This window comes from Setaria viridis, chromosome 1, assembly GCF_005286985.2.
Source record: "Setaria viridis chromosome 1, Setaria_viridis_v4.0, whole genome shotgun sequence".
Lineage (NCBI taxonomy): Eukaryota > Viridiplantae > Streptophyta > Magnoliopsida > Poales > Poaceae > Setaria > Setaria viridis.
In genome coordinates this window covers 5674890-5696903 of record NC_048263.2, presented here as the reverse complement: position 1 = coordinate 5696903, position 22014 = coordinate 5674890, and the positions used below count along the sequence as shown (strand labels likewise).

Below are 22014 nucleotides of genomic sequence, written 5' to 3'. Positions count from 1 at the left end.
AAAAGCCACGGTCTAGTGAATTCAAAACATTGTTTTTTTCTTTCTGAAAAATCCATTTCGCAACGTTGTTCTATTGATTCATCTCTAGAAAGATTGCCAGATGTGGGGTGCGAATGAAACAGACATGTTCTTGCTAAAGGCATGAGATAGGGGTATGTTCTTGCTGAAGACTGAGTTGGACAGCTTAAGTAGAAAATCACGAGTCAATGATAGTCATAGACGAGGGTGTAAGTGGTGGAGAGGTACAGTGATTGACTTTTAGAGAGATATAAAAGGTGTTCTTTGATCCGGAGAAAAATAAAATGTTCTATATATTTATTACGCCCAATATAAATGAAAAAGATAATGTTATATGAACTTAATTTTGGTTTTAGGGAAGAAATTCACATACTTCACATGGTTCAATATTTTCCTGCAAAAGACATATATATTCGATATGACTATTTCTCTTTGCCCTCAATTGAGTATCAACACAGATAATTAAGAGCACAAAGCATTTTTTTCGTGATAATAACTAATATATTCATTCGATAATTCTTAGGCCAGTCCCCCCCCCCCCCCCCCCCCCGGCGCACTGCACGGTATCTCACCAACCCGCTATACCGTGCTCCATTCAGCACATGACGACAAGGCACCATTCCTACGCGTGCCATTGGCAGGCACCATTCCTACGCGTGCCGAGCACCGCAAGCAACCCACCTACGGAGAGGCACCCAGGCACATGATCCTGTACCGCTAGCCATTATACTAAGAAAGAAGCTGTTGCTGGTGGCAATCGCAGTCATAAACAAGCGACCGGCGATTCTTGCTTGCACACGTTTAACATACGCCGCGCAGAAAAATGCATGGTTTGGAGCGACTAATCGCGAAACACGTTTCCCGTTGGCGTTCAAGGTTCACACCGATTGGGCGGTAGCGACGGTGGTGCTGGCAATCGGTCCTCGTCGTCGTCAAGGTCGTGGTGATTCACGGTTCACATGACCGGGCCACGGGCTTGACGGACGGCGTGGCTTCCTGGTCGCGTTCGGCGCCATTTCCGCGAGTTTACCGTACCCCGTCCTGTTCCGGCAATAAATCCTCGCCGCCCCCTCTTTGGGCGAAATTCCTCGACGCGCGTCGATCTTGATTTCTCGCCACCGTCCGGCTATATTCGTTCATTCGTCCGTCCGCGCATCTCTGCCGGCACAGCCACAACCACCGCCGCCGCCACCTGCCTGTTTGGTAGGAATCGGAGCCAGGCCGCGCGCCCATGGCCGTCGCCGTTTGCGTCACCGGCGCCGGCGGCTTCATCGGGTCGTGGATTGTCAAGCTCCTCCTCGCCCGCGGGTACGCCGTCCGGGGCACCTCCCGCCTCGCAGGTACGCGCTGCTGCTCCCTCCCTTACCCGGACCGGACCCCACGCCGTCCCCAAGATTCTTTCTTGCACCCGGAGTGAGGCTGACGGGTTCTTCTAACTCGCTTCCTTCCGGTCGTGGTGCGGCGGCGGGATCTCGGTTGGCGGCGCAGATGACCCCAAGAACGCGCACCTGTGGGCGCTCGACGGCGCGGCGGAGCGCCTCACGATGCTGCAGGTGGACCTGCTCGACCGGGCCAGCCTCCGCGCCGCCTTCGACGGCTGCGACGGCGTCATCCACACCGCCTCGCCGATGCACGACAAACCTGTGAGCGCCGCCGCCGATGAGCTCGGATCTCCCATTCTCCCCGCGGAAAGATTAACTGAAGTTCTCCCCCCTGGCAGGAGGAGATCATCGAGCCAATCATCGCCGGGACGCGGAACGTCGTCGAGGCCGCCGCCGACGCCGGCGTGCGGCGCTTGGTCATCTCCTCCACCATCGGCACCATGTACATGAACCCGCACCGGGACCCCGACGCGCCTCTCGACGAATCGAGCTGGAGCGACCTCGAGCACTGCAAGAGCACCAAGGTAAAAATAAATTTGGATCGAATCCTTTCTCCATCCCCTCAAATTTCGAATCTTTTCCAAAAAAAAGAGTAAAAATTGATGCTGACAGCCGTTCGAATTATTCGCAGAACTGGTACTGCTACGCGAAGACGATCGCGGAGCAGAACGCGTGGGAGGCGGCGCGGGCGTGGGGGCTGGACCTGGCGGTGGTGATCCCGGTGGTGGTGCTCGGCGAGCTGATGCAGCCGAGCATGAACACCAGCACCAAGCACATACTCAAGTACCTCACCGGAAATGCCAAGGAGTACGTCAACGAGTCGCACGCGTACGTGCACGTCAAGGACGCCGCCGAGGCGCACGTCAGGGTGCTCGAGGCGCCCGGCGCCGGCGGGCGGCGCTACGTCTGCGCCGAGCGGACTCTGCACCGCGGCGAGCTGTGCCGGATCCTCGCTGAGCTCTTCCCGGAGTACCCGATTCCGACGAGGTATGGTTATTGTGCTGCTTACTGATTCTAGCAACTGGTGCTGCTCTGAAGCCTCTGAATCACTGCTAGCTTGCTTCAATCAAGAGGCTTTTAGTAATCTGAAGAAATGGAAGAATTCACTAGCATGATTTAGGAACATTGGAGAATTCAGCAGGTCTGTTCGGATTGTCCTGAAATTGAACTTCAGCACAGTAAGCTGACTAAATCAATACTGAAGACTGTTTCTGTGAGTAATCAAGTTGGTATGATTGGTTAATAGTTTTAGAAAAGGCCAACTTAGTCAAGTGGGGCTCCATGGATTTGAATACTTGCATGGTCAAATGTGTATCTAAGAAGTAGATATCCATGCATATAATAGGCCGACACAGTCAAATAGATACACAAGGATAGAATAGTCTGACCTCCAGAAAACACTAGCATAAAGTCTGAATGTTCATGCATTTCTTAAGCATAAAGTATTTTCATTACATCTTTGTGCTTGCAACTGTCTGAATGTATGGGACAACATCTTGAAACATAACAATGCCAATTATTTTCTGTGAAGACAAGAATGGTATTGCTCTATCTCAAAGCTTACTTTGTTTTCAAGATATTAACAACATACATGGTGCCCGGATCCTGAAATTGCTTCAAGACAAAACAATGGCTTCCCTTAGACGGCACTCTAGTCACAACACTAACCTACTGGTTGCATGGTACTTCTGCAGGTGCAAGGATGAGGTGAATCCACCAAAGAAGGGTTACAAGTTTACAAACCAGCCTCTGAAGGACCTAGGCATCAGGTTCACTCCCGTGCATGAATACCTCTATGAAGCAGTGAAATCCCTGCAAGAAAGGGGATTTCTCCCCAAGGCTTCTGCCACAAAGGTAAAAAACTGTACAGGATAAAGAATTAAAAATCACCAAGCATTCAGAGTGGTATCAGAGTTTGCATTTCATACATTCAACGCTTTGACAGTTTCAATCTAATCTAAACATCCTAAGCGCACCGAGAAAAGAAAATGTGAACAACAAAATCCCCGTTGTGCGCGCTTTTGACAATATATACTGTCCTAATTGTGGCGTTTGCTGTTGCAGGTGACTGAAAGACGCAGTTCCCCACCTCAAAAGCAGCCAGCGCCAGTGTTGATTTCAAAACTTTGATGGATTCACACACGAAGTAATCCACCAATTATTACACTTGAAAAAAATCTGCTGATTATCTTAATAAATATAGTGGTTCATTTGATTTGTTAAATTTTGCCGGTCAGTTCTTGTATAAAGCCAAATGCCTTGAGACTTGACTACTTGAGAGTGCAGCATCATGTTGCTCTTGCACTACACTTGTGTGCAGCAGCAGTATAGAGCAATTTCAGGGATGGTTCTAATGAACTCTCCCAGTCTTCCAACATCTACATCATTTTATCTCATTTAGGAATAAATTAATGTAGCTAGTAGGAAGTCAGCTCTTGACTTCATCTTGAGTCTGAGCATATTCTTCATGACCTTGATTCTGTTGCTGCGTTAAACAAATTAACAAATACAGTCACATAACTTTTTTTAAAAAAATAGGATGAAATAAATACGAGAAAATATTGAAGCAGATTTTTTTGTGATGTGCAACTGTAGAAGTTGACTAGCACATCACTAATTTTCTTTTTTGTTAGATTGTCTGATTTGTATGTTCGTGCAATTAAGGAGCGAACTTGAGTGCAGGATTTAATGTGGTGAAATTTGTCCATATAGGTTTGAGTCATATTCCTCGGTATTTATTATAGGAATTATAATGGTGCTATTCTTATAGTGGTAGCAGCGAGGCATGGTAACTTCGTCAATAAAATCTATCAGCTCATTCTCATAGAGGTAGAGTTTTTTTTTCTTTGATAAGGGTAGAGGTAGAGTTTGCGTATGTGGAGACGAGGATATCATCAGCATAACATGCAGATTATATTTTTACATTACACGTCCTCCGTTTCAAATTATAAGTTATTCTAACTTTTTTGGAGACTCAAACCATTTTATGTTTGACTAAAATTATAGAGAAGATCACAAAAGTTAAAGTTTATGGCACCGAATAGATATATTATACAAATATATTTAATGAAAAAACTAATGGTACTTATTTGATAACATGAATGTTAGTACTTTATTGTATAAATTTGGTCAAACTTGAGATGCTTTGACCCTCCAATAAAATTGAAATGACTTATAATTTGGAACGGAGAGAGTAGAATATAGCGCAGCTTTGGCATGCAACTCAATGTTGCACGTCATACCATTCTCTGCCCATGCATAAAATAGTTACTCGATCAACTTCAATTTCTACAATGAGGTCATTGACTGAACCTCAATTTGTCTTGCTGCTCGACTATCGCAGGCACAAAAAAGGGGGAAAAAGATCGCGGACTCCAACCAAAAGCAATTGCACCTTTTTTTTCTCCTGGCATTCCGGGCTCCGGCCCAAATTGAGTGGGTCAGTTGGCCCACGTTACTAAAATTCTCAATCGCAGTCGTCAGTCGAGCTTCACAAAACTACAAGAGAAAGGGCTGAATGGCCGAAATTCTCTGGATGGAACATCTCTAAACTACGCCACATAAGCGTCTGGCTATCAAACTATAAATAAACATAATAGAATTTCATAATAATATAGAAAACAACAGCACGTAAAGCAATGCCGAACGCATGTAATGAGCGTCTACATCATCTGTACTGTTACTGCGTTTCGTAAAAAGAAAAAGAATGCATGCACTCAAGGTAAAAGGGAAAACTGTAGAACCCACCCAATGTATCACTTGGATATGAATTCTCCCTCACCCTCACAATTAGTCATTTTATTGCAAATGCATATTCCTAGTTTCCTACCTAGTTTTCTTGAAAAATATCCATATGGCTAACAAATTGGGCCTGTTTCCATCAATTTGAAACCGTCAACGTGTTTATTGATTGAAGTTATGCATAATTTTAGAAATATACAACCCCAGCCCACTTTGGTGATTTCACCAAAAGAATAACTGATCGGAGCTTAAAATTGTCGGATCAAGCTTCATTATTTGCAAAAAAGAACACTATAACATGAAGAATAAAGATATTCCAGGCACCTGGATAAGTTTGAATCGGCGATAGCTTGGCAGCATCATGTCATGGCTCCATATCTTTGAAAACATGCATATCTCTACAAAAACGTGCATGATTATTGGTTGAGCGAATGCATAATATATATGATGTTTTGCAACAAAAACATGTAACAAAAATAGCTTATGAGAGAATCCCAAACTCTTAAGCAATGGTTATTGCAATTTCCCTCGGGTAAAACACACGTCTATACTCTATAATCGAGCATGGCACCAAATTTCATACAACTCACATGTTTTTAAAACGCTAGATTTCATACTAGTAGCAAGATACGCGTCCAGAACTTGAAATACAAAACTGAGGTTGGCTGAACTTCCAATTTACGCATCTGTTGCAGTTGGTTTAGTCATTATCCTCTCGACGAGTCTTCGTCACAATGTCACATGCATAATACGTCTGCACCACATCCGATGCTATACTGTACAGCAGAGCATAGCTCCAGCATCTGATGCCAAGTACAGAAGAACTGCCTGATGAAAGACGGCAACAAAAAACAGTGTTGGCCTGGTACTTCTGATGCATGAAAGCAAATGTACATGCATGGCTCACAAACTGGGACGGGCGGCAACTGTACTGTCACATCTCTCTCTTCCTACAAGTGCCATGCATGACAGAAGATGAAATTAAAAACCTCAACAGTGATATGACAATAACACCTTCGTCCTTTATCAGAGAGGCTATGAGCCTATGACTTGACACAGTCGTAGCCAATTGAAAAGGCTACAGACCTACAGTACGTTAAACTAAAAAAAAACTCAAAACCTAGCAATTAATAAAATTACCAACCATCTATCAATGATCATATATTCGGTCTGTGTTTTTCATTAGTCTATATACCGACCAAATTTTGACAATCTAAGAATATGAAATCAAGCCCTTTTTGTATTAGTTTGCTTCCTAGTTCTATATATTTCACACACATGTTTCGATACTTCAGAGTTCAGATCACGTTTACTGATTTACAAAGGAAGGGCAACAACTTTGCTAGCTGCAAATATACTTTGCTTGCATGGAGCTAGAAAAGATCTGCAGGTATATGGGTGACTGTCACTTTCATTAATGATAATATAAACCGGTTGGAAACAATCTTAAAATGATTTAATATTAAATATTTTGCTAAAATTATAAATTATGGTGGGAATCTCTCTGTTTCTCATACACAAAAACAGTAAGTCTCCTAGTCCTAAGCAAGTTACGGTAGGATAGAGATAAAACCTTCTTTCAAAAGATAAATATAGAGAATAAGAAGTAACTAAACAGTACTAACAATATATATAACGAATCTGAAGGTGTTTGGACTGATACAGCACTATAAAATGAATTACAGGAGAAGTCTCAAATTTCAAGCAACTGACTGTTAAAAAATCGAGTAACAGAGCATTTTTTTTCCATAAAATTAAATAAACCGAGTCATGTTCCCTTGAGAGAGAAAGGGAGTTCTCATGAACAGTGCCGCACCTTACTTGCAGAACAGTGTATGCAATAGCTGCTTAACAGTTCATCAAGGGATATCCATAGGTTAACTTTCAAGTTATATGAAAGGAAATATATATACATTTCCATCATGCATTAAGTATTTAACGGGTACCAGCTAGTCACACTCACAAAAGGGGCCATTTGAGTGGCAACTTGATTTTCCGATTTCTATGGGAGTTCTTAATTGTTTCTCATAAAATTCATGCATCCTACACACGTCATAAACCAATATGAATACCATTTGAGTGGCTAGTTGATTTTCCGATTTCTATGGGAGTTCTTAATCGTTTCTCATAAAACTCATGCATCCTACACACGTCATAAACCAATATGAATGATTGAATACCATGATTAGGCTACGCACAAGAAAATATAGTCCTTTCACAAGCAAAAGCAAATTCCATGAAAGGACTGTTTTCTTGCTTGTGAGCCATGGACGCAAACACATCTTGGGTCTATTTTCACAGATATTTCTCAAAACTACACATTTTAATTTGCAACTGCATTTATCCTAATTCAAATTCTTCTACATATCAATGGTTAGGCATAAAAAAAAGTTTCATATAAACACAGTGTACGAGGATCTATGTTATATTTTTAATAATTAGAGTGGCAGTATTTAGCTAATCTGTCTTTTTTTTGCATACTTAAAAAGAGACAGAATTGTGAGATATTAACAAGGTGACGCAGCTCTTCTGCGTGTTGAACAAGGTTTTGCACGGGATAATAGGCACATAATGGATAAATCCCCATTATGTATGGGTTGTCTCTTAAGTCATTCTAATAGCATTATTGCACACCCTAATAAATCCATGACAAGCAATGTTATAAATTCAGTATCAGCACACATCATGTAAGCCGGTTCTGCATGCATACATTTCTAATTAATTTACATGTGTCTACAAATGTACGTGCAAAGCTTATCTCTTTTCTGCACGCATGCATTTCTATACTTGTGAGTTCATACACCAATATGGCTTCGAAAATTGTTCACGATCTCCCAGAATAATTAAAGCTAGTGTTGATCTGGGTAGAAGGATGAACAAACGGCTTAAAAACAAATGTTCAATCTAATTATTTATTGCATGGCTTAATTATATTTATTTGCGAGGTCCAACAACCTCTACTCCTGCCCACATAATATGAAGTCGAGATGCAGTAGATGTGCTTGTGCATGCAGATCTATCGATAATAACAAGCATTAAAAAGAAATACTAGAGAAAGGAACACGCATTTATATATAGGCCACTGAATTATCAGAACATGCTAAGGTATAAGAACAAACTTCCTGAATTTATCTCAAATGACGATTTTACTGGATCCCAAGAATATATATACAGGTCAAGCTTATAGGAAAGTAAATGAAGATAAATCAAATAGGACCAATGAACTTTAACATCATTATTAATTTGGATTAATCATGAATTCCAAAAAAATAAATTGTTGCATGTGCCGTTCTCGAATAATTTACACCAAGTATATTACATATATATGACTGTACTACTGATTAGTCTTTCAAAGTTGTTTTGACACAAGCTAAATGTGCACTATATACCCACATAAAATAAAATGGTCCAAATTTTCAAGGGTACTCTAAATGATACTAAAATTCATAACTAGAGTTTGATCACAGGTTCACTGCTGCTTGCAAAGATTTTATTAGAACCGGGTATACACCTAATATACTATCATATGATTATAAATACAAATATCTAGACAAAAGAAAAAAAAGATGAAACCATATGGCTACTAAAACACACAGTTAGTCAACAAAGTGATTGCCACAAACACCTCAGAAAAAGAGAGTTGACGAGAAAATTTACCTCTCTCCAGTCGAAAGGAACAACACATGTCGAGTAGTAACTTTCCCAAAGCATCCATCAACTCGAATCATATCACATCGATCTTACTAGAGAATAGCTTTCACTACGTGCCACACATTTCACCACCCAATGCAAATTGATCCAGCTTTCCGCAGTTCTTCACTGGGATGTACTAATTCGGATGGATAAATACCAACACTTCTTTCCATGCATGTATGTGCGCCTATCTCATCATGAAAAGATATTCTGCTGAATGTCTTCGGCTAGGTACAGTTAACCTAGCTAGCTAGTATGCATATGACATATCAAAACAGTGGATACTACAAAGATGTAATTTTTCTGTACTTTAGTCAAACTTGATTTTTCCCCTACCTGAGGCAAAACAGTGTCAGGGCAAAAACAAAGAGATACCAAACGCAATCAAGCACAAACACATCTGACATGCATGATGCAAAAATGACAGCAGTAGTTCATTCCTCACAAGGAACCACCAAACTAATTAACTAACAAAAGGACGAGGCTAAGATCGTGGAAATACCTTAGTTATCTGGGTAAACACCTCCACAGTGTATTTCCTAGCTTATCATGATGCTGTTGGGCTGAGAAAAAACAAAGGTGCTTGTGAATGGATCGCTCATGAGTAGCAGAATAGCAGTAAAGAAGGACCACAAGCAAGATGCACACCCAACCATGCAACTCTCATCACAACAAATATAGAAGAAATCAAAAGATATGAGACCAAAAGAAAAGCCAACAAACACAAGGGACGACACACTTATGCGCCCCACATCAGTAGTAACACTGCAACAACAGAAGCTCTCCTTTCACAGCGAGCAGCACTGTTGCGAGAAAGAGAGAGAAACCCAACTCAACAAGGCCAAATGTTGTGTGCACGAGAGAGACAAAGGGCCTAACCTATAGATGCAAGCTAGATCTGGCAGAGGCAAAGCAAGGGCACCTTCCATGCCAAATATAGCTCATCTCTTAGCCTCCTCCATGCTCCATTTTTGACCCAACAAGAACTTGATCAACTCCAACACATGGCCAACCACCTGCATGCCGAAGAACCCGAAAAGAACAAGAAACCATGAAAGCAAAGGGTGCTGGTAGTGTGTGTGTGAGAGAGAGAGAGAAAGAGAGAGCAAGGATGCAGCTTATTCCGTAGATAAAATCCTCACAGTGTTGCAGTGTACTGGCACAATCTCAATGCTTCAGCTCCCAAGGCGACGGGTACTACTGCAAGATGTGAAGGAAACAGAAAATTTGGGGATAAGAAAAACAAGAAGGAAAGCCAATCATTTATTCCGGTACTGCGAAGCCTACAGCTGCCCATCTTACCATTACCACCAGCATCCGTATACTCTCCTCGGTAGCAGTTCCCAAGACAACTTGACTGAAAAGACTAGAACAACATGAGGAAAAACCAAGTGTGTGTGAAGATCTAGGAGATAAGGAAGTGGAGGTGTAAAGTAGGAGAAAAGCCACGGTACTAGAGGCATGCGTGCTCTGTCTTTAGTGATTGAGTTTCTTCCAAAAGTAGCCCACATAATCCCTTTCTTGGAAGGAAATGACTACATAAAAACATATGAATTGGATTGAATTGGAATGAAATTGAATAATAAACGGTTTTACACTCCCACTAGCGGATCTCGGTGGGAGTTAAGTCCTCAAGAAATGGAGAGGCTGACAGAAAGAGGAGTGAGCACGCGACGAGGACAGCACACACGCTATGTTGTTCATCGCGCCGTGTGCTCACTCTCTTCTGTCAATCTCTCCGGAGCCTCTCCGCACCTAGAAGCGCCTTACTCAATGACTTCACACGGATCAGCCGGATACCTTTGAAAATCCAAGCAGAAGTTGCATAACCATGAAACCGAAGAGGAAAAAACCAAATAAACCCTCCAAGCACAACAGGAAGAACGAGAAAGAGAAGAGGCCCTTGTTCTCCTTGGATCCGGTGAGCACTCGCCGTACAGAAATTGAAAGGAGAGGCAGTGAGAGAAACGGCCATCTATGTCTCTCTCTCCTCTATCATCTCTACCTCCCTGTGGTTCTTGATGTTTGGTTTTTGGAGCAGAGGAGATGGATGGGATGGGTCGTCGTACCTTACCTCCCAGTGCCGCAGCCTCGCGAGATTTTAAAGTAGTACTGCCCGGTGCTAGTACCCTGCCCCTGCCAAGTAGTAGTTCCAATCAGCAACAGTTAACACTGCACTCCTTTTGCTTACGGGTTTTTATTTTATTACTGAGAGGACAAGGCGGCAATAGCCCAGCAAAATTTTAAAAATCAGTACGGTAATACAGTAGCTTAGCATCCACAACGAGGTTTCCTGAAAATGATATCATTGGGATCCCAGTTTATCTCTCTCGTTGAACAGCTTGTACACAGCTGGGGGAGGCGCATATGCCCATCTTTTCTAGAGGGAGAATCATATATGCGTAGCCTGCCACTGGGAGGGTATAGGCAAATCCATTCTTATTCACAGCCAAATCCAAATAATTATTATCCATCCTTATCCTCCCCGGTTCCACCCATATTCCATGGATAATTAACTTTGTACTACATATATATATACATATCCAATTGATTGATTGTACCATTCCCATACCTGCCCTTCTCATTTCTAATGGATATATTATTTTCTACCCATACCCTCCCATTTAAAGTGAATGCGGATTTAGAGAGAGGGTATGGATGCCATGACAGCCTATATATATGCATAGCCCAAGTAAAGAGAGAGAGAGGTTGATTTGCTCGTTCAGATTACAAGTCAGCGAAGTCAGGCTAAATAAGCGCCTACAGTTAGCAGTGAGCGATAAAGTGATTCCGAGTGCAGATGAAGGTGCAGTGAGTCTTCCCCAATACCACCTGAAATCGCCCCTTGAAATTTCTGGAAAGCGCCGCACTGATCTGTCTGGACCTGGATGTACCAATATGGTTGGTGAAATATTTTATCCATGCTGCTGTGGCCAGCCTAGCTTTTATGTTTTACCTAAACTTTTAAGATTTTCTGTCCGTACGTGTAAATTTTTCCTTTTCCTTTTCCTTTTCCTTTTCAGCCAACCTAGGTACCAACTGATTGTTCAACCAATCAAGGCAGCGTGTGTTGGACTTTGAAGCAAGTTCTAGGTGATGTGGGTGTTATTTTCGTCGATTTGATTTCATGGTCTCACTCTCACCTGTACCGGACCTTTGCTAGTGGCTCCTTGCTCTGCACAGGGCGAAGGAAAGCTCAACGCAGATGTCCTACGTCCAAGCATTGATGATGGTTGTCTCTGCCTGTCCCTGGCTGTTGCCAGTCCCTCTCCTTGTTCCGTTGAAGAAAACGTTGCCCTCAACTGTCCCCTACGCCCAAGAGCAGATGTGGTTAACAGGGCGTTTCACTTTCCACGGTAACTCGTGGAGTAAACCCGATTTCTGGTTACAGTTTATTTAGCTTTGTCTTAAGTCAAACTTTTCTAATTTTGATCAAGTTTATATAAAAGTATATTAACACCTATATGGTACCAAATAATAAATATATTATCTAGACATATTTCATGATGTACCTAATGAAACTAATTTGATTCAAATAGACTTAATCAAAATTGGACAAGTTTGACTTAGGACAAAACCACTAGTCTTTAAACATTCCAAACCATATTTTGAAAATTATTGACAGGCAAGGTTTTAAAAATTTGTCTAAAACATTTTTCATAAGGTAAAATATTTGTGATGAGGAGTAATAAACGAACATAAAATACAAATAGTTACAAAAAAATTGTATTATCACGGATAAGAACAATTTATACATTCTCATCCATAATAACACTCCCTCCTTTTTTCACAATACCTATTCTGTTTCGTTAAGACAAGGCTTTGACTAGTAATTACTCTACTAATATTTTATTCATGTGATACTAAAGTATAATCATAAGAAAGAACTTTTTTCAATACAAATCTAATGACACCAACTTTGTGTCACAAAATCATAATTGTTGGTCAAAAACATTATCCTAACAAACGAAATACGCCTTATAATTTCAAAGGGAGGAGCATATGATTGCCAAATATACTGGTCAGGTATCCTAACAAAACTAAATACGCCTTATAATTTCAAAGGGAGGGAGTATACTGATTGCCAAATATACTGCCTCTGGTCAAGCAAAGTTGTCATTTCAAACAATAAATGCAAGTAGATCAAATTAAACAAGCTATTTTCTTTGTATGAAACATCAAGTAAACTTGACTGAAGGTCGTAGGGTGATTTGCTAATGTCCACAGGAGTGACAACAGCGAGGAATAACTTTAACTACAGCGAGATGCATAGACGATCAAAGGAAAAGGAAAGCAAGATCTGCGCAATTGCGCTTGAAAATCTACCACCCATCTTTAAAAAAAATAAAAAATCTACCACCCAACCCAATGAACTAGCGTGAGAGACTTGCTAGTAGCTAGTACTCGCGTGTGAGAGACTTGAGTAGAGGTTAGCATCGTAGCAAAGGGCAGGGGAGGAGGACCGTACCTGTCGTCGCCTGTCGCGATGGGATGGACGAAGTTATCCAGTACTCGTACCGGTACCTTTCCCCATCAGCCGATACGGCTCTCCTCCAATCGCAGGCATCGGCAGCCGGCAGCCACTTCGTGTCACCACCATCCACATGACACTGTCGCGAAAGAGAAAAGAAGCGTGTGCGTCCTCGTCTTCCCCTTTCAAGTAAAAAAGAATCCAGCGAGAGCAAAGAATTCCTCCTCCCTTCTTTTCATTTCGTCCTCTGCGTTTCGTTTTCAGGAGAGAGGGTGAGGTGAGTGTGGACCGGCGGCAATAATAGTTAACAACTGGCCGTGTCGGGCATTTTATCTCACCGCGGTGTCGAGCCATGGTTGGTCCTCCCCAGGTGGGCCCCACGGCCGTGAGTGTGGACGTGGCTGCCTCTGAGTGGCCGTAGGCGGGTCCCCCACCGGCCGGTGTCCCTGAGGCTTGGAGGCTGGATCGAGTAGTCTCCCGGAGTCCTGCCCCCTGCCTAGTGGGTACTGCTGGGCACCACGGATGGCGGGTAGCGTGGGCGCAGTACAGCAACGTGTTTGGTGCTAGGAATGTTAACAATTATACCCCCTGAAGAATGGGCAATTGACAAATCCCCAACATCATTCTGCGTGTATTTCATCACCTCACACACAGGCCACGGGAGTATGGACCCTTCCCTGAAAATACATCATCAGCATGTATGTTATCAGCTGACAATCCACAGGTAAGTTCATTCTAGGAGTATTTCCAAAGGCCCATCAGAAATTAGCAATCTTTAGTTGAAGAAATTGTTCTACATTGCAGTTTTCATGGTTCTGACCACAAATATAATTGTTTGTGCATTGCAGCACACACATGGCTTGTTCGTATCTCCTGGTGGAATGTGGAAGACCTATCAGGCTATCACTATCGGCACCGTGATCCATTCCCAGAGCAATTATGGAGCATAAGGTTTCGAATACTTTGAGCGAATAGTGAATATAAGATATTCCAAAACGGAGTTGATCCCATGTCGACATCCCAACTCCCCAAGACAATGGGGAAACAATGGACAGATTCACTTTGAAATGTTCATGCTCAAAAACTGAATGAAAATGCTTCCTCGGATGTTTGCTAGCTGGCTACAGATCATGCCGTCGTCTCTCTGACCTTTAAAGTACGGTTATGTTAAACCTCGGATAGCTGGGTTATATTTTTCAGTAGTGGTACTGGCTGTGTTTTCTATATATTACATTAAACAACTACTGCTTAAAGATTCCATCTGACCGAGTATAAGATTCTTGCTTATTAACAATCATGGAGTAGGTCATATGGTACATGTCAGACAATGGAGTACAATTCTTCGATCTGTATACCAGATTATATTTAGCAGTGATTTGATCTGATGCCATAGATTTGGCTTGATGAAGATTGGATTCGAATGTGATACTTATCTGCGGGCTAGGTTATGGATGCACCATAGATTAAGTTTTATCCTAAATAGTCCTAGTCATGAATGACACTGACAGATCCCAGGTACTAGGATCATATATATCTTATCTAGTATTCAATGCGCTAGTAGGATGGTATGATGAGATCTACTGATTTAGTATCCTTGCAGCTTTAGGCCCTGTTTAGCAGCTCCACTCCTAAACTCCAGCAACTCCATCAAAAAATTCAGCACAACACCCCAACTCCAAAACTCCATGGAGTTGCCAACTCCATGGAGCTGTAGTGCAAATGGAGGTGGAATTTTGGAGCACCTCTTTTGCTGCTCCAAAAACCACTCTTTTGAACCTCCTCGTGGAGTTGGTGGATAATTACCCACCAATACCACTGGTTATGAAAAAAAAACGTTTCGTTCTATTCCGCTATTCTTCGTTCTATTCCGCTATTCCCTGTCCCGTGCCTCCCTCCGTCGCCTTTGTTCTCACGACCGCCGCCCGAGCCCCGCCGCCGGCCGCACCCCCCGCCGCCCGCCGCCCCATCCCGCCGCCCGCCGCACCACGCACTTGCTAACAGTGCCTTCCCCTCCTCTTCCTTCGGGTGACCAGTGGGCAATGGCAGAGAGACAGAGGGAAAAGGAAAGGAGGAAGAAAGGAGGGGGAGAGGATGACAAGTGGGGCCTGAATTGGGGGCAACAATGGCAATTAACACTGAAATCGATTGTTTTGGAGCTAAGAGTAGCCATCTAGCCAAACACTCCATTTTATTTCTGGAGTTCTGGAGTGGAGCTGACTCTACCTGGAGTTTTGGAGTAGAGCAGCTCCACCCAGAGCTGGAGCCATGCCAAACAGGACCTTAATATCCAGAGTTGACAAATCTGAGCTAGATGTTGTAAATTTGTCCATTTTACTAAACTTTGCTTTCCTAGATGGGGTTAGTTCGGACCACTACCTTGCTTGAAGTTTTCAATTAGTCATGCATGACTACTCGTTGTTTCAGATAGTCACGGCATCTTTCCCGCTACAGAAAGATGTTTCGATGTGGTCATTCTAAATTCTTGAGTAATTATGCATCCAAGGCTACCTCTTTTCAAAATAAATAATTAATAGTCAAAGTCCATTGCTAAAAAAATAGAAAAGCTTCACACACAGAGAACTTTAAAAGTTCACTTTCATCTCTGGGCCAAAAGTTAGAAAAATTGCTTATTCTAGTGCTACTTTAATTTTAGCAAGTGAGGTTAGTTTGATTACATACCTAAGCGATGTCGAGGCCCTTGCACAAATAGCCCACGAAATAAATATTTCCATTGAGCATGAAAAACCACGCATGATGTCCACTGGACATCCAACTGTAGAATTGCAGGATTAACTAGATCAAATTATCAAAATGAGAAAGCATATTGTTGTTAGATGAAAGAAAACGTTAATATACTAACACCAAAATAGGAAGGTCAAGTAATAAATACTTCGGAGCTTCCATATTTTAGAAGCTTCAGATCAAAGCGACCTGCAAGAAAAATTAAATAGTTTAAACATCCCATTTTTTACAGATCTCAAAAGAATTGTACACAAATCCTAATGTTCAAAACATCTAGGCGCAACTTTATACCGTCAAATCTTCTCAAAAGCTTTGCATATAGGCAATCCACATTTTCATATAGAACAAATTCCATGTGAAAACACATCAGAATCCAATCAGATAGAATACTGACATGGCTTTCCTAATTCTCATTTGAAACAGAGTTGTCGGAGAGACCTACAGACTATCATATAGTACAACCAATCAACCATACCCACAAATTCACAACTACAGTTTAATGAGATCATACATCTTAGGTATAACTTACACAAATTAACACCATAGAAAGGGGATAGCAATAGCACAGTTTTGTTGTTAGAACACAGGAAGATTTGTCGAGTGTTCTGAAAACAAATGATTTCATTCATTGTAAACATTTTCTGCTACTATATACGTTCACTGAAAATTTAAGTCGTTGGTGGCACCACACATCATGGATGCACAGATCATTGCAACAGCAGCAGGGATTGTAGTTCAACAGATTTGAGAGTTTCTAAATTAAACAAACAGATCTGAGTGGAATGGCAGAAAATACAAGCTTGTATCTCAGATGAAGATCACATGTCATATATGAAGCTTTATTCTACTAAAAAGAATGACTCTCCATTAAGTAGTTAAAGCAGATGTAGCACTGTTTTAGAATAGTGATGCATTTATCTCATAACCTGGGCTCCAGAAAAATCTTTAATCACATGTGCAGCAGCTACTTTCTTTCATTCATTCATTTCACTTATTTTCTTTTTTATTCATTTTCGGTTCTCCCTTTGAGAAGCAGCAGCTAGTTTCTTAGGTCCATTGCAGTATGACGCATCATCAGTGTCTGAAGATTATCCAGCTTTATTCCCAGTGACTTACGATGCAACTATCTTCTTTTGCGTCTGAATGACCTTCAAGAATATGGATTGACTGCATTGTCGTAGAATTTATATCAATTATCAACTTTTGGGAGGCAGATATGTAGCTTCCTCGTGTTGCTGGTACTTGGTGGTTGCATCAACATCATATATCCTGTTGAGTGTAAAGGTGGTGCAGATGTGTGCAATCAAGACAGCAATGCATCAGATAGAGAAGGGAAGGTGACACACGAACAATCTGCTAGCCAAGAAAGCACTGGATCAGTTGTAAGTCCTCTCATGTAAGAAGAAAACTGTGTGATTTCAAGAGCTCTAGGTGACAACTGAAGCTGATTTGGATAGCATGGTAACCCACACATATTTTGGCACCTGTGTGGTTTCCTTTTCAGAAGAGAATAGATGCAAAGCTACCATTGGGCGTGCCCTGATGACTATTTCTTCTGTCATTGTCAAGAAAGCAAACAGGTAAGGGAACAAAGAAACATGCTGCATCCAATCGCTAGTAAGCTGAATTTGGTCGCCAGACCAGTCAGGTCTGGGAAGCGAAGTAGGATCAGTGATGCTGAAAGATGACCATTGGTTAGCCAATCACTTTAATCCCTTACCAATGCCATTGGTTTGCTTTGATTCTTATTTTGCCCATGGGCACAATTTGTTGGCAGATGACTTCTACTCTTCTTCCTCTCCCACTCAAGCCATCCTTTTGACACTGAACTGCGGTCTAGGACCACCGGCAAGAGCCTGCGAGGGACATTCACCAGCAATCCATGATAAGGTCCAGAACAATGCCACATGAAGACTGCATCTCAGTAAGCACCACACAGAACCTACTTTGCACCAATTGAAGGACAAGTGGTCAAAGTCAAGTTGGCTTGCCCCACAATAATTTCTCACTGGGCCTACACGTACCCTCAGTCCATCCCCTCCATGATTCTATGATTTGGGCCAGTGGATGTATTCTGGTGCTGGAACGGAGCACTAGCCAGTTCACAGGAGAAAACATGGGGCAGGGTTGTGGCCTAACAGGAGAGCGACAAAACTGGACAGACTACTCAGTACACACAGTGCTAATAAGAGTCTAGTTTTGAAGAAACTTATTTGTAAAATGTTCAAACAAGTGGACTGTTATGAACTTGTAATCGAATTGTCATTCGCGTGGACAAATCAACATTACTATTACTGAAAGGCAGGTGACAATTTGCCGTGAAGCTTCTAGTGGGAACTGTAAAATACCAGTTGAGCGCCCTACAGTCATGTTGACTTGCACGGAACAAATTTATTCATGATGTCAGCTTTCAAACAAAGTTGTTTTCAGTTAACAGTTGTACCATCAGCTCATGAAAATGATTCACCTCAGTTGTGGTCACTGCATCAACAGTTGTAACACCCGTTTAAAATCTTGCAAAATTAGGGGACACACAGTGGAATGGTATCGCCAAATTGCCATCCATCATGGATGGTATATATAATTCAAATTCTTCAGCAAGTTGTTGCCTTCTCTAGGTGGAAAATTGCAAGCACAATTGTATTATTTTAATTGCAATCTAATTTCTTTTTGGATTGTGCAGTTGATACTTAATACTTTGTTTCTGAAAGGTCAGCGTAGCTATTTAGGTGGATAATTCACTGAATTCGTCCAGTTGGCACAAACAAGGGACCATCTGTTCCAGCACATCAAGCTATATATTCCTGGGGGAAAATGTATCATGAAGACTGCATCTTGATAAGCGCCCACAGAACTAGAACCTCATTTTCTCTTCCTAATTATCATATCAGTTTCAGCTGAACACTATTATGGGCTTTATTTTGAAAAGCATGGGCTTAGCACCACATGGCATAATTCAAGCAGCTGCCAGCATATTACAAAACCTAAAAGGCCATAGTTTGGTATCACCATCATGCGACTCATGCTATACCATCATCATCCAATTGCATGCCATTACCTGGCTATGTTAGCAGCAACTAGCAAGTAGCATCTGCCAAAGTTGGCAGGCGATGAGGATCCTAGAGTTTGCTCATCTTCTATGATGAGTACAGCTTTAAAAGCACAGAAAAATCTAAACTATATCATAAGTACTACAAGACCAAAATAAAACAATGAAACCAACAGAATCGTAAAGAATAAACATGGATCAGAAGAATTTTAAGGCAGGTACAAATCCTGGGAACACGATTGATCTCATACCTTTGGCAGCATGTTTTGTGGTCACACCGACGTACAATGCCTAAATTGCACCTTGCGCAGAACCTTTTCCTTGGTCTGAGGCCGGAGCTTAAACTATATACCTCAATTGGGCCCAACTGTAGTTGGAAATGGGGACAAAAAGCTCTGTTTCTCCTTCTCAAACTCCAGTCCAGTCTCAAGTCCTCAACGGCTCTCCCCCATCCACTGGTACTACCCTAACAATTAAGTCTTGCATTCCCTCTCCATTGTTCAGTCTTTAATTAATAGTAGAAGAAAATGAAGACAATGAGTTGGTTGTTTTTTTTAAAAAAAATGATCCGTGATAAATGCAACTTGGAAAAGAACTAAATAAGATTTGGCTGTCATTGCTCATTAGACATGACATTCAACCGATGGATTGCAGTAACTCTGCAGTAACAAGCGGATAAGTGCCCATTTTGGGTTCAAATTGATTCATCAATTTGGGTCAGCCTGCAAATGATAACTAATTATAACAACTAACCACCGGATGTGAACTCAGAGAGAGAAACTAAGCAGAGGGAAGAGATGTACAGTAGAGATTCCTCCAAGACAACTGTTACATTTAGGAAGCAGTTATTTAATTGTCAGCTCCAGTTATACATCGACAGCACAACTCTCAGAATCTCAGTATGCAGAATCTCAATGACCCAAAACCCAAAATGCACAACTATCATCAACCGCAAAAGGAGGGGGGGGGGGGGGGGGGGTGCGTAAAACTTCAGATAGATGGATGCATCCCTCCCATTGATTCAATCAAGAGGTTTCGATCGAATTAACCATTTACATTTGAGTGTCTACCCAGAGAACCATCGGACTTGCCACCTGATGAAAACGAAATCCAAGCGTGCGCTCTTAGAAGTTGATGCTACAAATTGCCACAAACTACCAGCGGGTGCTTATCGTGGAGACTGCGGTGGGTCCGATTCCTCCAGGCCGCAGCAGCTCAATCAGAAACAAAGACAACTAGGACACGTTCCTTCCTCGAACGCCCAAAATTCTGCTCCCCGCACAGAGAAACGGGGGTTAATTCTCCGCCGCGAAACCACCGAATAAGCGGAAACTACACCGATCGAAACGAGCAGCTCCGGCGATCCCAAACCGCACGAATTGCCCCCCAAAAAAAAGCGCCAAACGAGCAGCAAATTAATTCTCCGCCCGTCCGCCGCTGCAGCCAACGCAGCAGCTGTGATCCGATCGACCGAACCAAGCAGAGCAAGAAACCGGAATTTAAAAGGAAGGCAGGGGAAGGGGCGCTTTCTACCTGGATAGCGGGAGGCCGACGGAACGGAGCTGGAGGCGCGTGCCGCGGCCGCTCCGCGCGCGCGCGGCTGGAAGAGCCGAGGCCCGAGGCCCCGCAGAGGCGCGCTCGCGCTCCTCGCCCTCCGTTGCCGCTGCGTGGGGAGCCTAGCCTAGGGTGGCTTCAGGCTCGGGATTTCGAATCGGCGGTGGGCGGCGAGCGGTGGCTTTTTCTCCCGCGACGAGGGCGGTGAGCGGTGTGAGGCCTTGGCCACACGGCGGCAGCGGCTGCCGGGAGAGAGGGAAAGGAACAGAACACCATGGTGGGCCAGCAGCATCGCTGTTTGCTACAAGCCTTGGTACTTGTTGGCCCATAACGTTCCTCTCGGCCTACTTACTATTTAAAAGCGACGGGCTTAGTAGACTGGGCTTCGCTGAAGAAGAAGGCTGCAGAAAAATGGGCTTGAAGTCCACTTCTAATGGGCCATCCGACAAGCTAACTGAAAAGAAGAATGGGCCTCGGAGTGAGCGACGGACCCTCCTAAAACCTTACCTTGTAAAAAGTGACTAAAAACTGCCTAAAGTGCCAAACACTTCTCCTAAAGAGTGACTAAAATCTTTTAGGAGGTCCAAATCTTTTAGGCCCTCACCCCCCTCCTAAAACTGACTAAAATCGGTTCTGGACCGCTCCTACCCCCACCGCACGCCAGACCCCGCCTTACCCTCTCTCTCTCGCCCGACTCCCGCCGCCCGCTGCCGCCGCCCATCTCCCACCGCCCGCCGCCACCGCCCAGCTCCCGCCACCCATCCCCCGCCGCGACGCCCGCGGCGCCGCCAGGTGCCGCGTTGCCGCCGCGGCCACCGTGTCCCGCGCCTCGGCGGCCAGCAGCCGCGCGTAGGGCTGCCACGGCCGCCCATCTCCCGCCGCCCAGCACCCTCAACACACCCACGCACACAAGCCGGCAACGCATGGCCGGCCGTGGCCTTGGCCGGCGGATGAGGAGCGATGCCGGGAGTCTGGCACGGCGAGGGAGAGCGGCCGGTGATGGGCGCAGGAGCACCGGGGCTTCACGACGACCCCGTTTTGGCTGCTTGTTAGGGACGAGGAGGCCGGGGAGGTGGTGTTCGGCGGTGGCGCCGAGCTTGGGCCGGCGGCAATGGCGGCCGCGGGATCTGACATCCCCGGCACCAGGAGCTACGACGGCGGATAAGGAGTGGTCGAGGGGGAAGAGGAGGGGGTCAGGAAGCCGTGGGAGGTGGTGATTTGAAGATGGTGGAGCGGAGGCCGGGGATTTGGCCGGCGGACGGGCTCTGCTCAGCTCGGGGAACGCCGTGGAGGGGAATAGGGGTAGCGGGTTGGTGGGGGAGAGGTGCATATTGGTCATTTTACCACTTCATTCATTGCCTTTA

General features: G+C 43.6%; 1 protein-coding gene and 2 long non-coding RNA genes across 37 annotated transcripts; 2 read left to right on the top strand and 1 right to left on the bottom strand.

The window, feature by feature from the left end:
* Positions 1–1215: 1215 nt before the first annotated feature.
* LOC140221743 (cinnamoyl-CoA reductase 1-like) lies at positions 1216–3781 on the top strand. The gene is made up of 6 exons (XM_072291652.1): positions 1216–1358; positions 1507–1661; positions 1739–1924; positions 2032–2387; positions 3095–3254; positions 3465–3781. Exons 1-6 carry the CDS (start codon positions 1250–1252, stop codon positions 3528–3530), a joined length of 1032 nt encoding a protein of 343 aa, XP_072147753.1. The 5' UTR covers positions 1216–1249; the 3' UTR covers positions 3531–3781.
* On the bottom strand, positions 1770–20882 carry LOC117843134 (uncharacterized). 35 transcript variants are annotated; one of them, XR_011897438.1, is made up of 14 exons: positions 20630–20876; positions 19348–19601; positions 17164–17903; positions 16166–16236; positions 15985–16078; positions 13644–13982; positions 13303–13552; positions 11978–12143; positions 10137–10970; positions 9714–10034; positions 5732–9397; positions 5466–5539; positions 2011–4898; positions 1781–1908 (listed from the first exon to the last, which is right to left on the bottom strand). It is a non-coding gene; the product is annotated as an uncharacterized lncRNA (long non-coding RNA). The 35 variants fall into 35 exon arrangements; XR_004637659.2 differs by having other exon boundaries at positions 2011–3879; positions 20630–20875; XR_011897422.1 differs by having other exon boundaries at positions 2011–9397; positions 17164–17400; positions 17532–17602; positions 17768–17903; positions 20630–20875.
* On the top strand, positions 11253–15168 carry LOC117843239 (uncharacterized). Its single transcript, XR_004637688.2, has 3 exons — positions 11253–11735; positions 11858–14029; positions 14154–15168. It is a non-coding gene; the product is annotated as an uncharacterized lncRNA (long non-coding RNA).
* Positions 20883–22014: the final 1132 nt, after the last annotated feature.

Bases quoted from the DNA above. Each gene is read 5' to 3' on its own strand.
- LOC140221743 (XM_072291652.1), top strand. From the start codon at position 1,250: ATGGCCGTCGCCGTTTGCGTCACCGGCGCCGGCGGCTTCATCGGGTCG. The intron at 1,925-2,031 runs GTAAAAATAAAT...AATTATTCGCAG, and splicing joins AGCACTGCAAGAGCACCAAG to AACTGGTACTGCTACGCGAA. The intron at 2,388-3,094 runs GTATGGTTATTG...GTACTTCTGCAG, and splicing joins GAGTACCCGATTCCGACGAG to GTGCAAGGATGAGGTGAATC.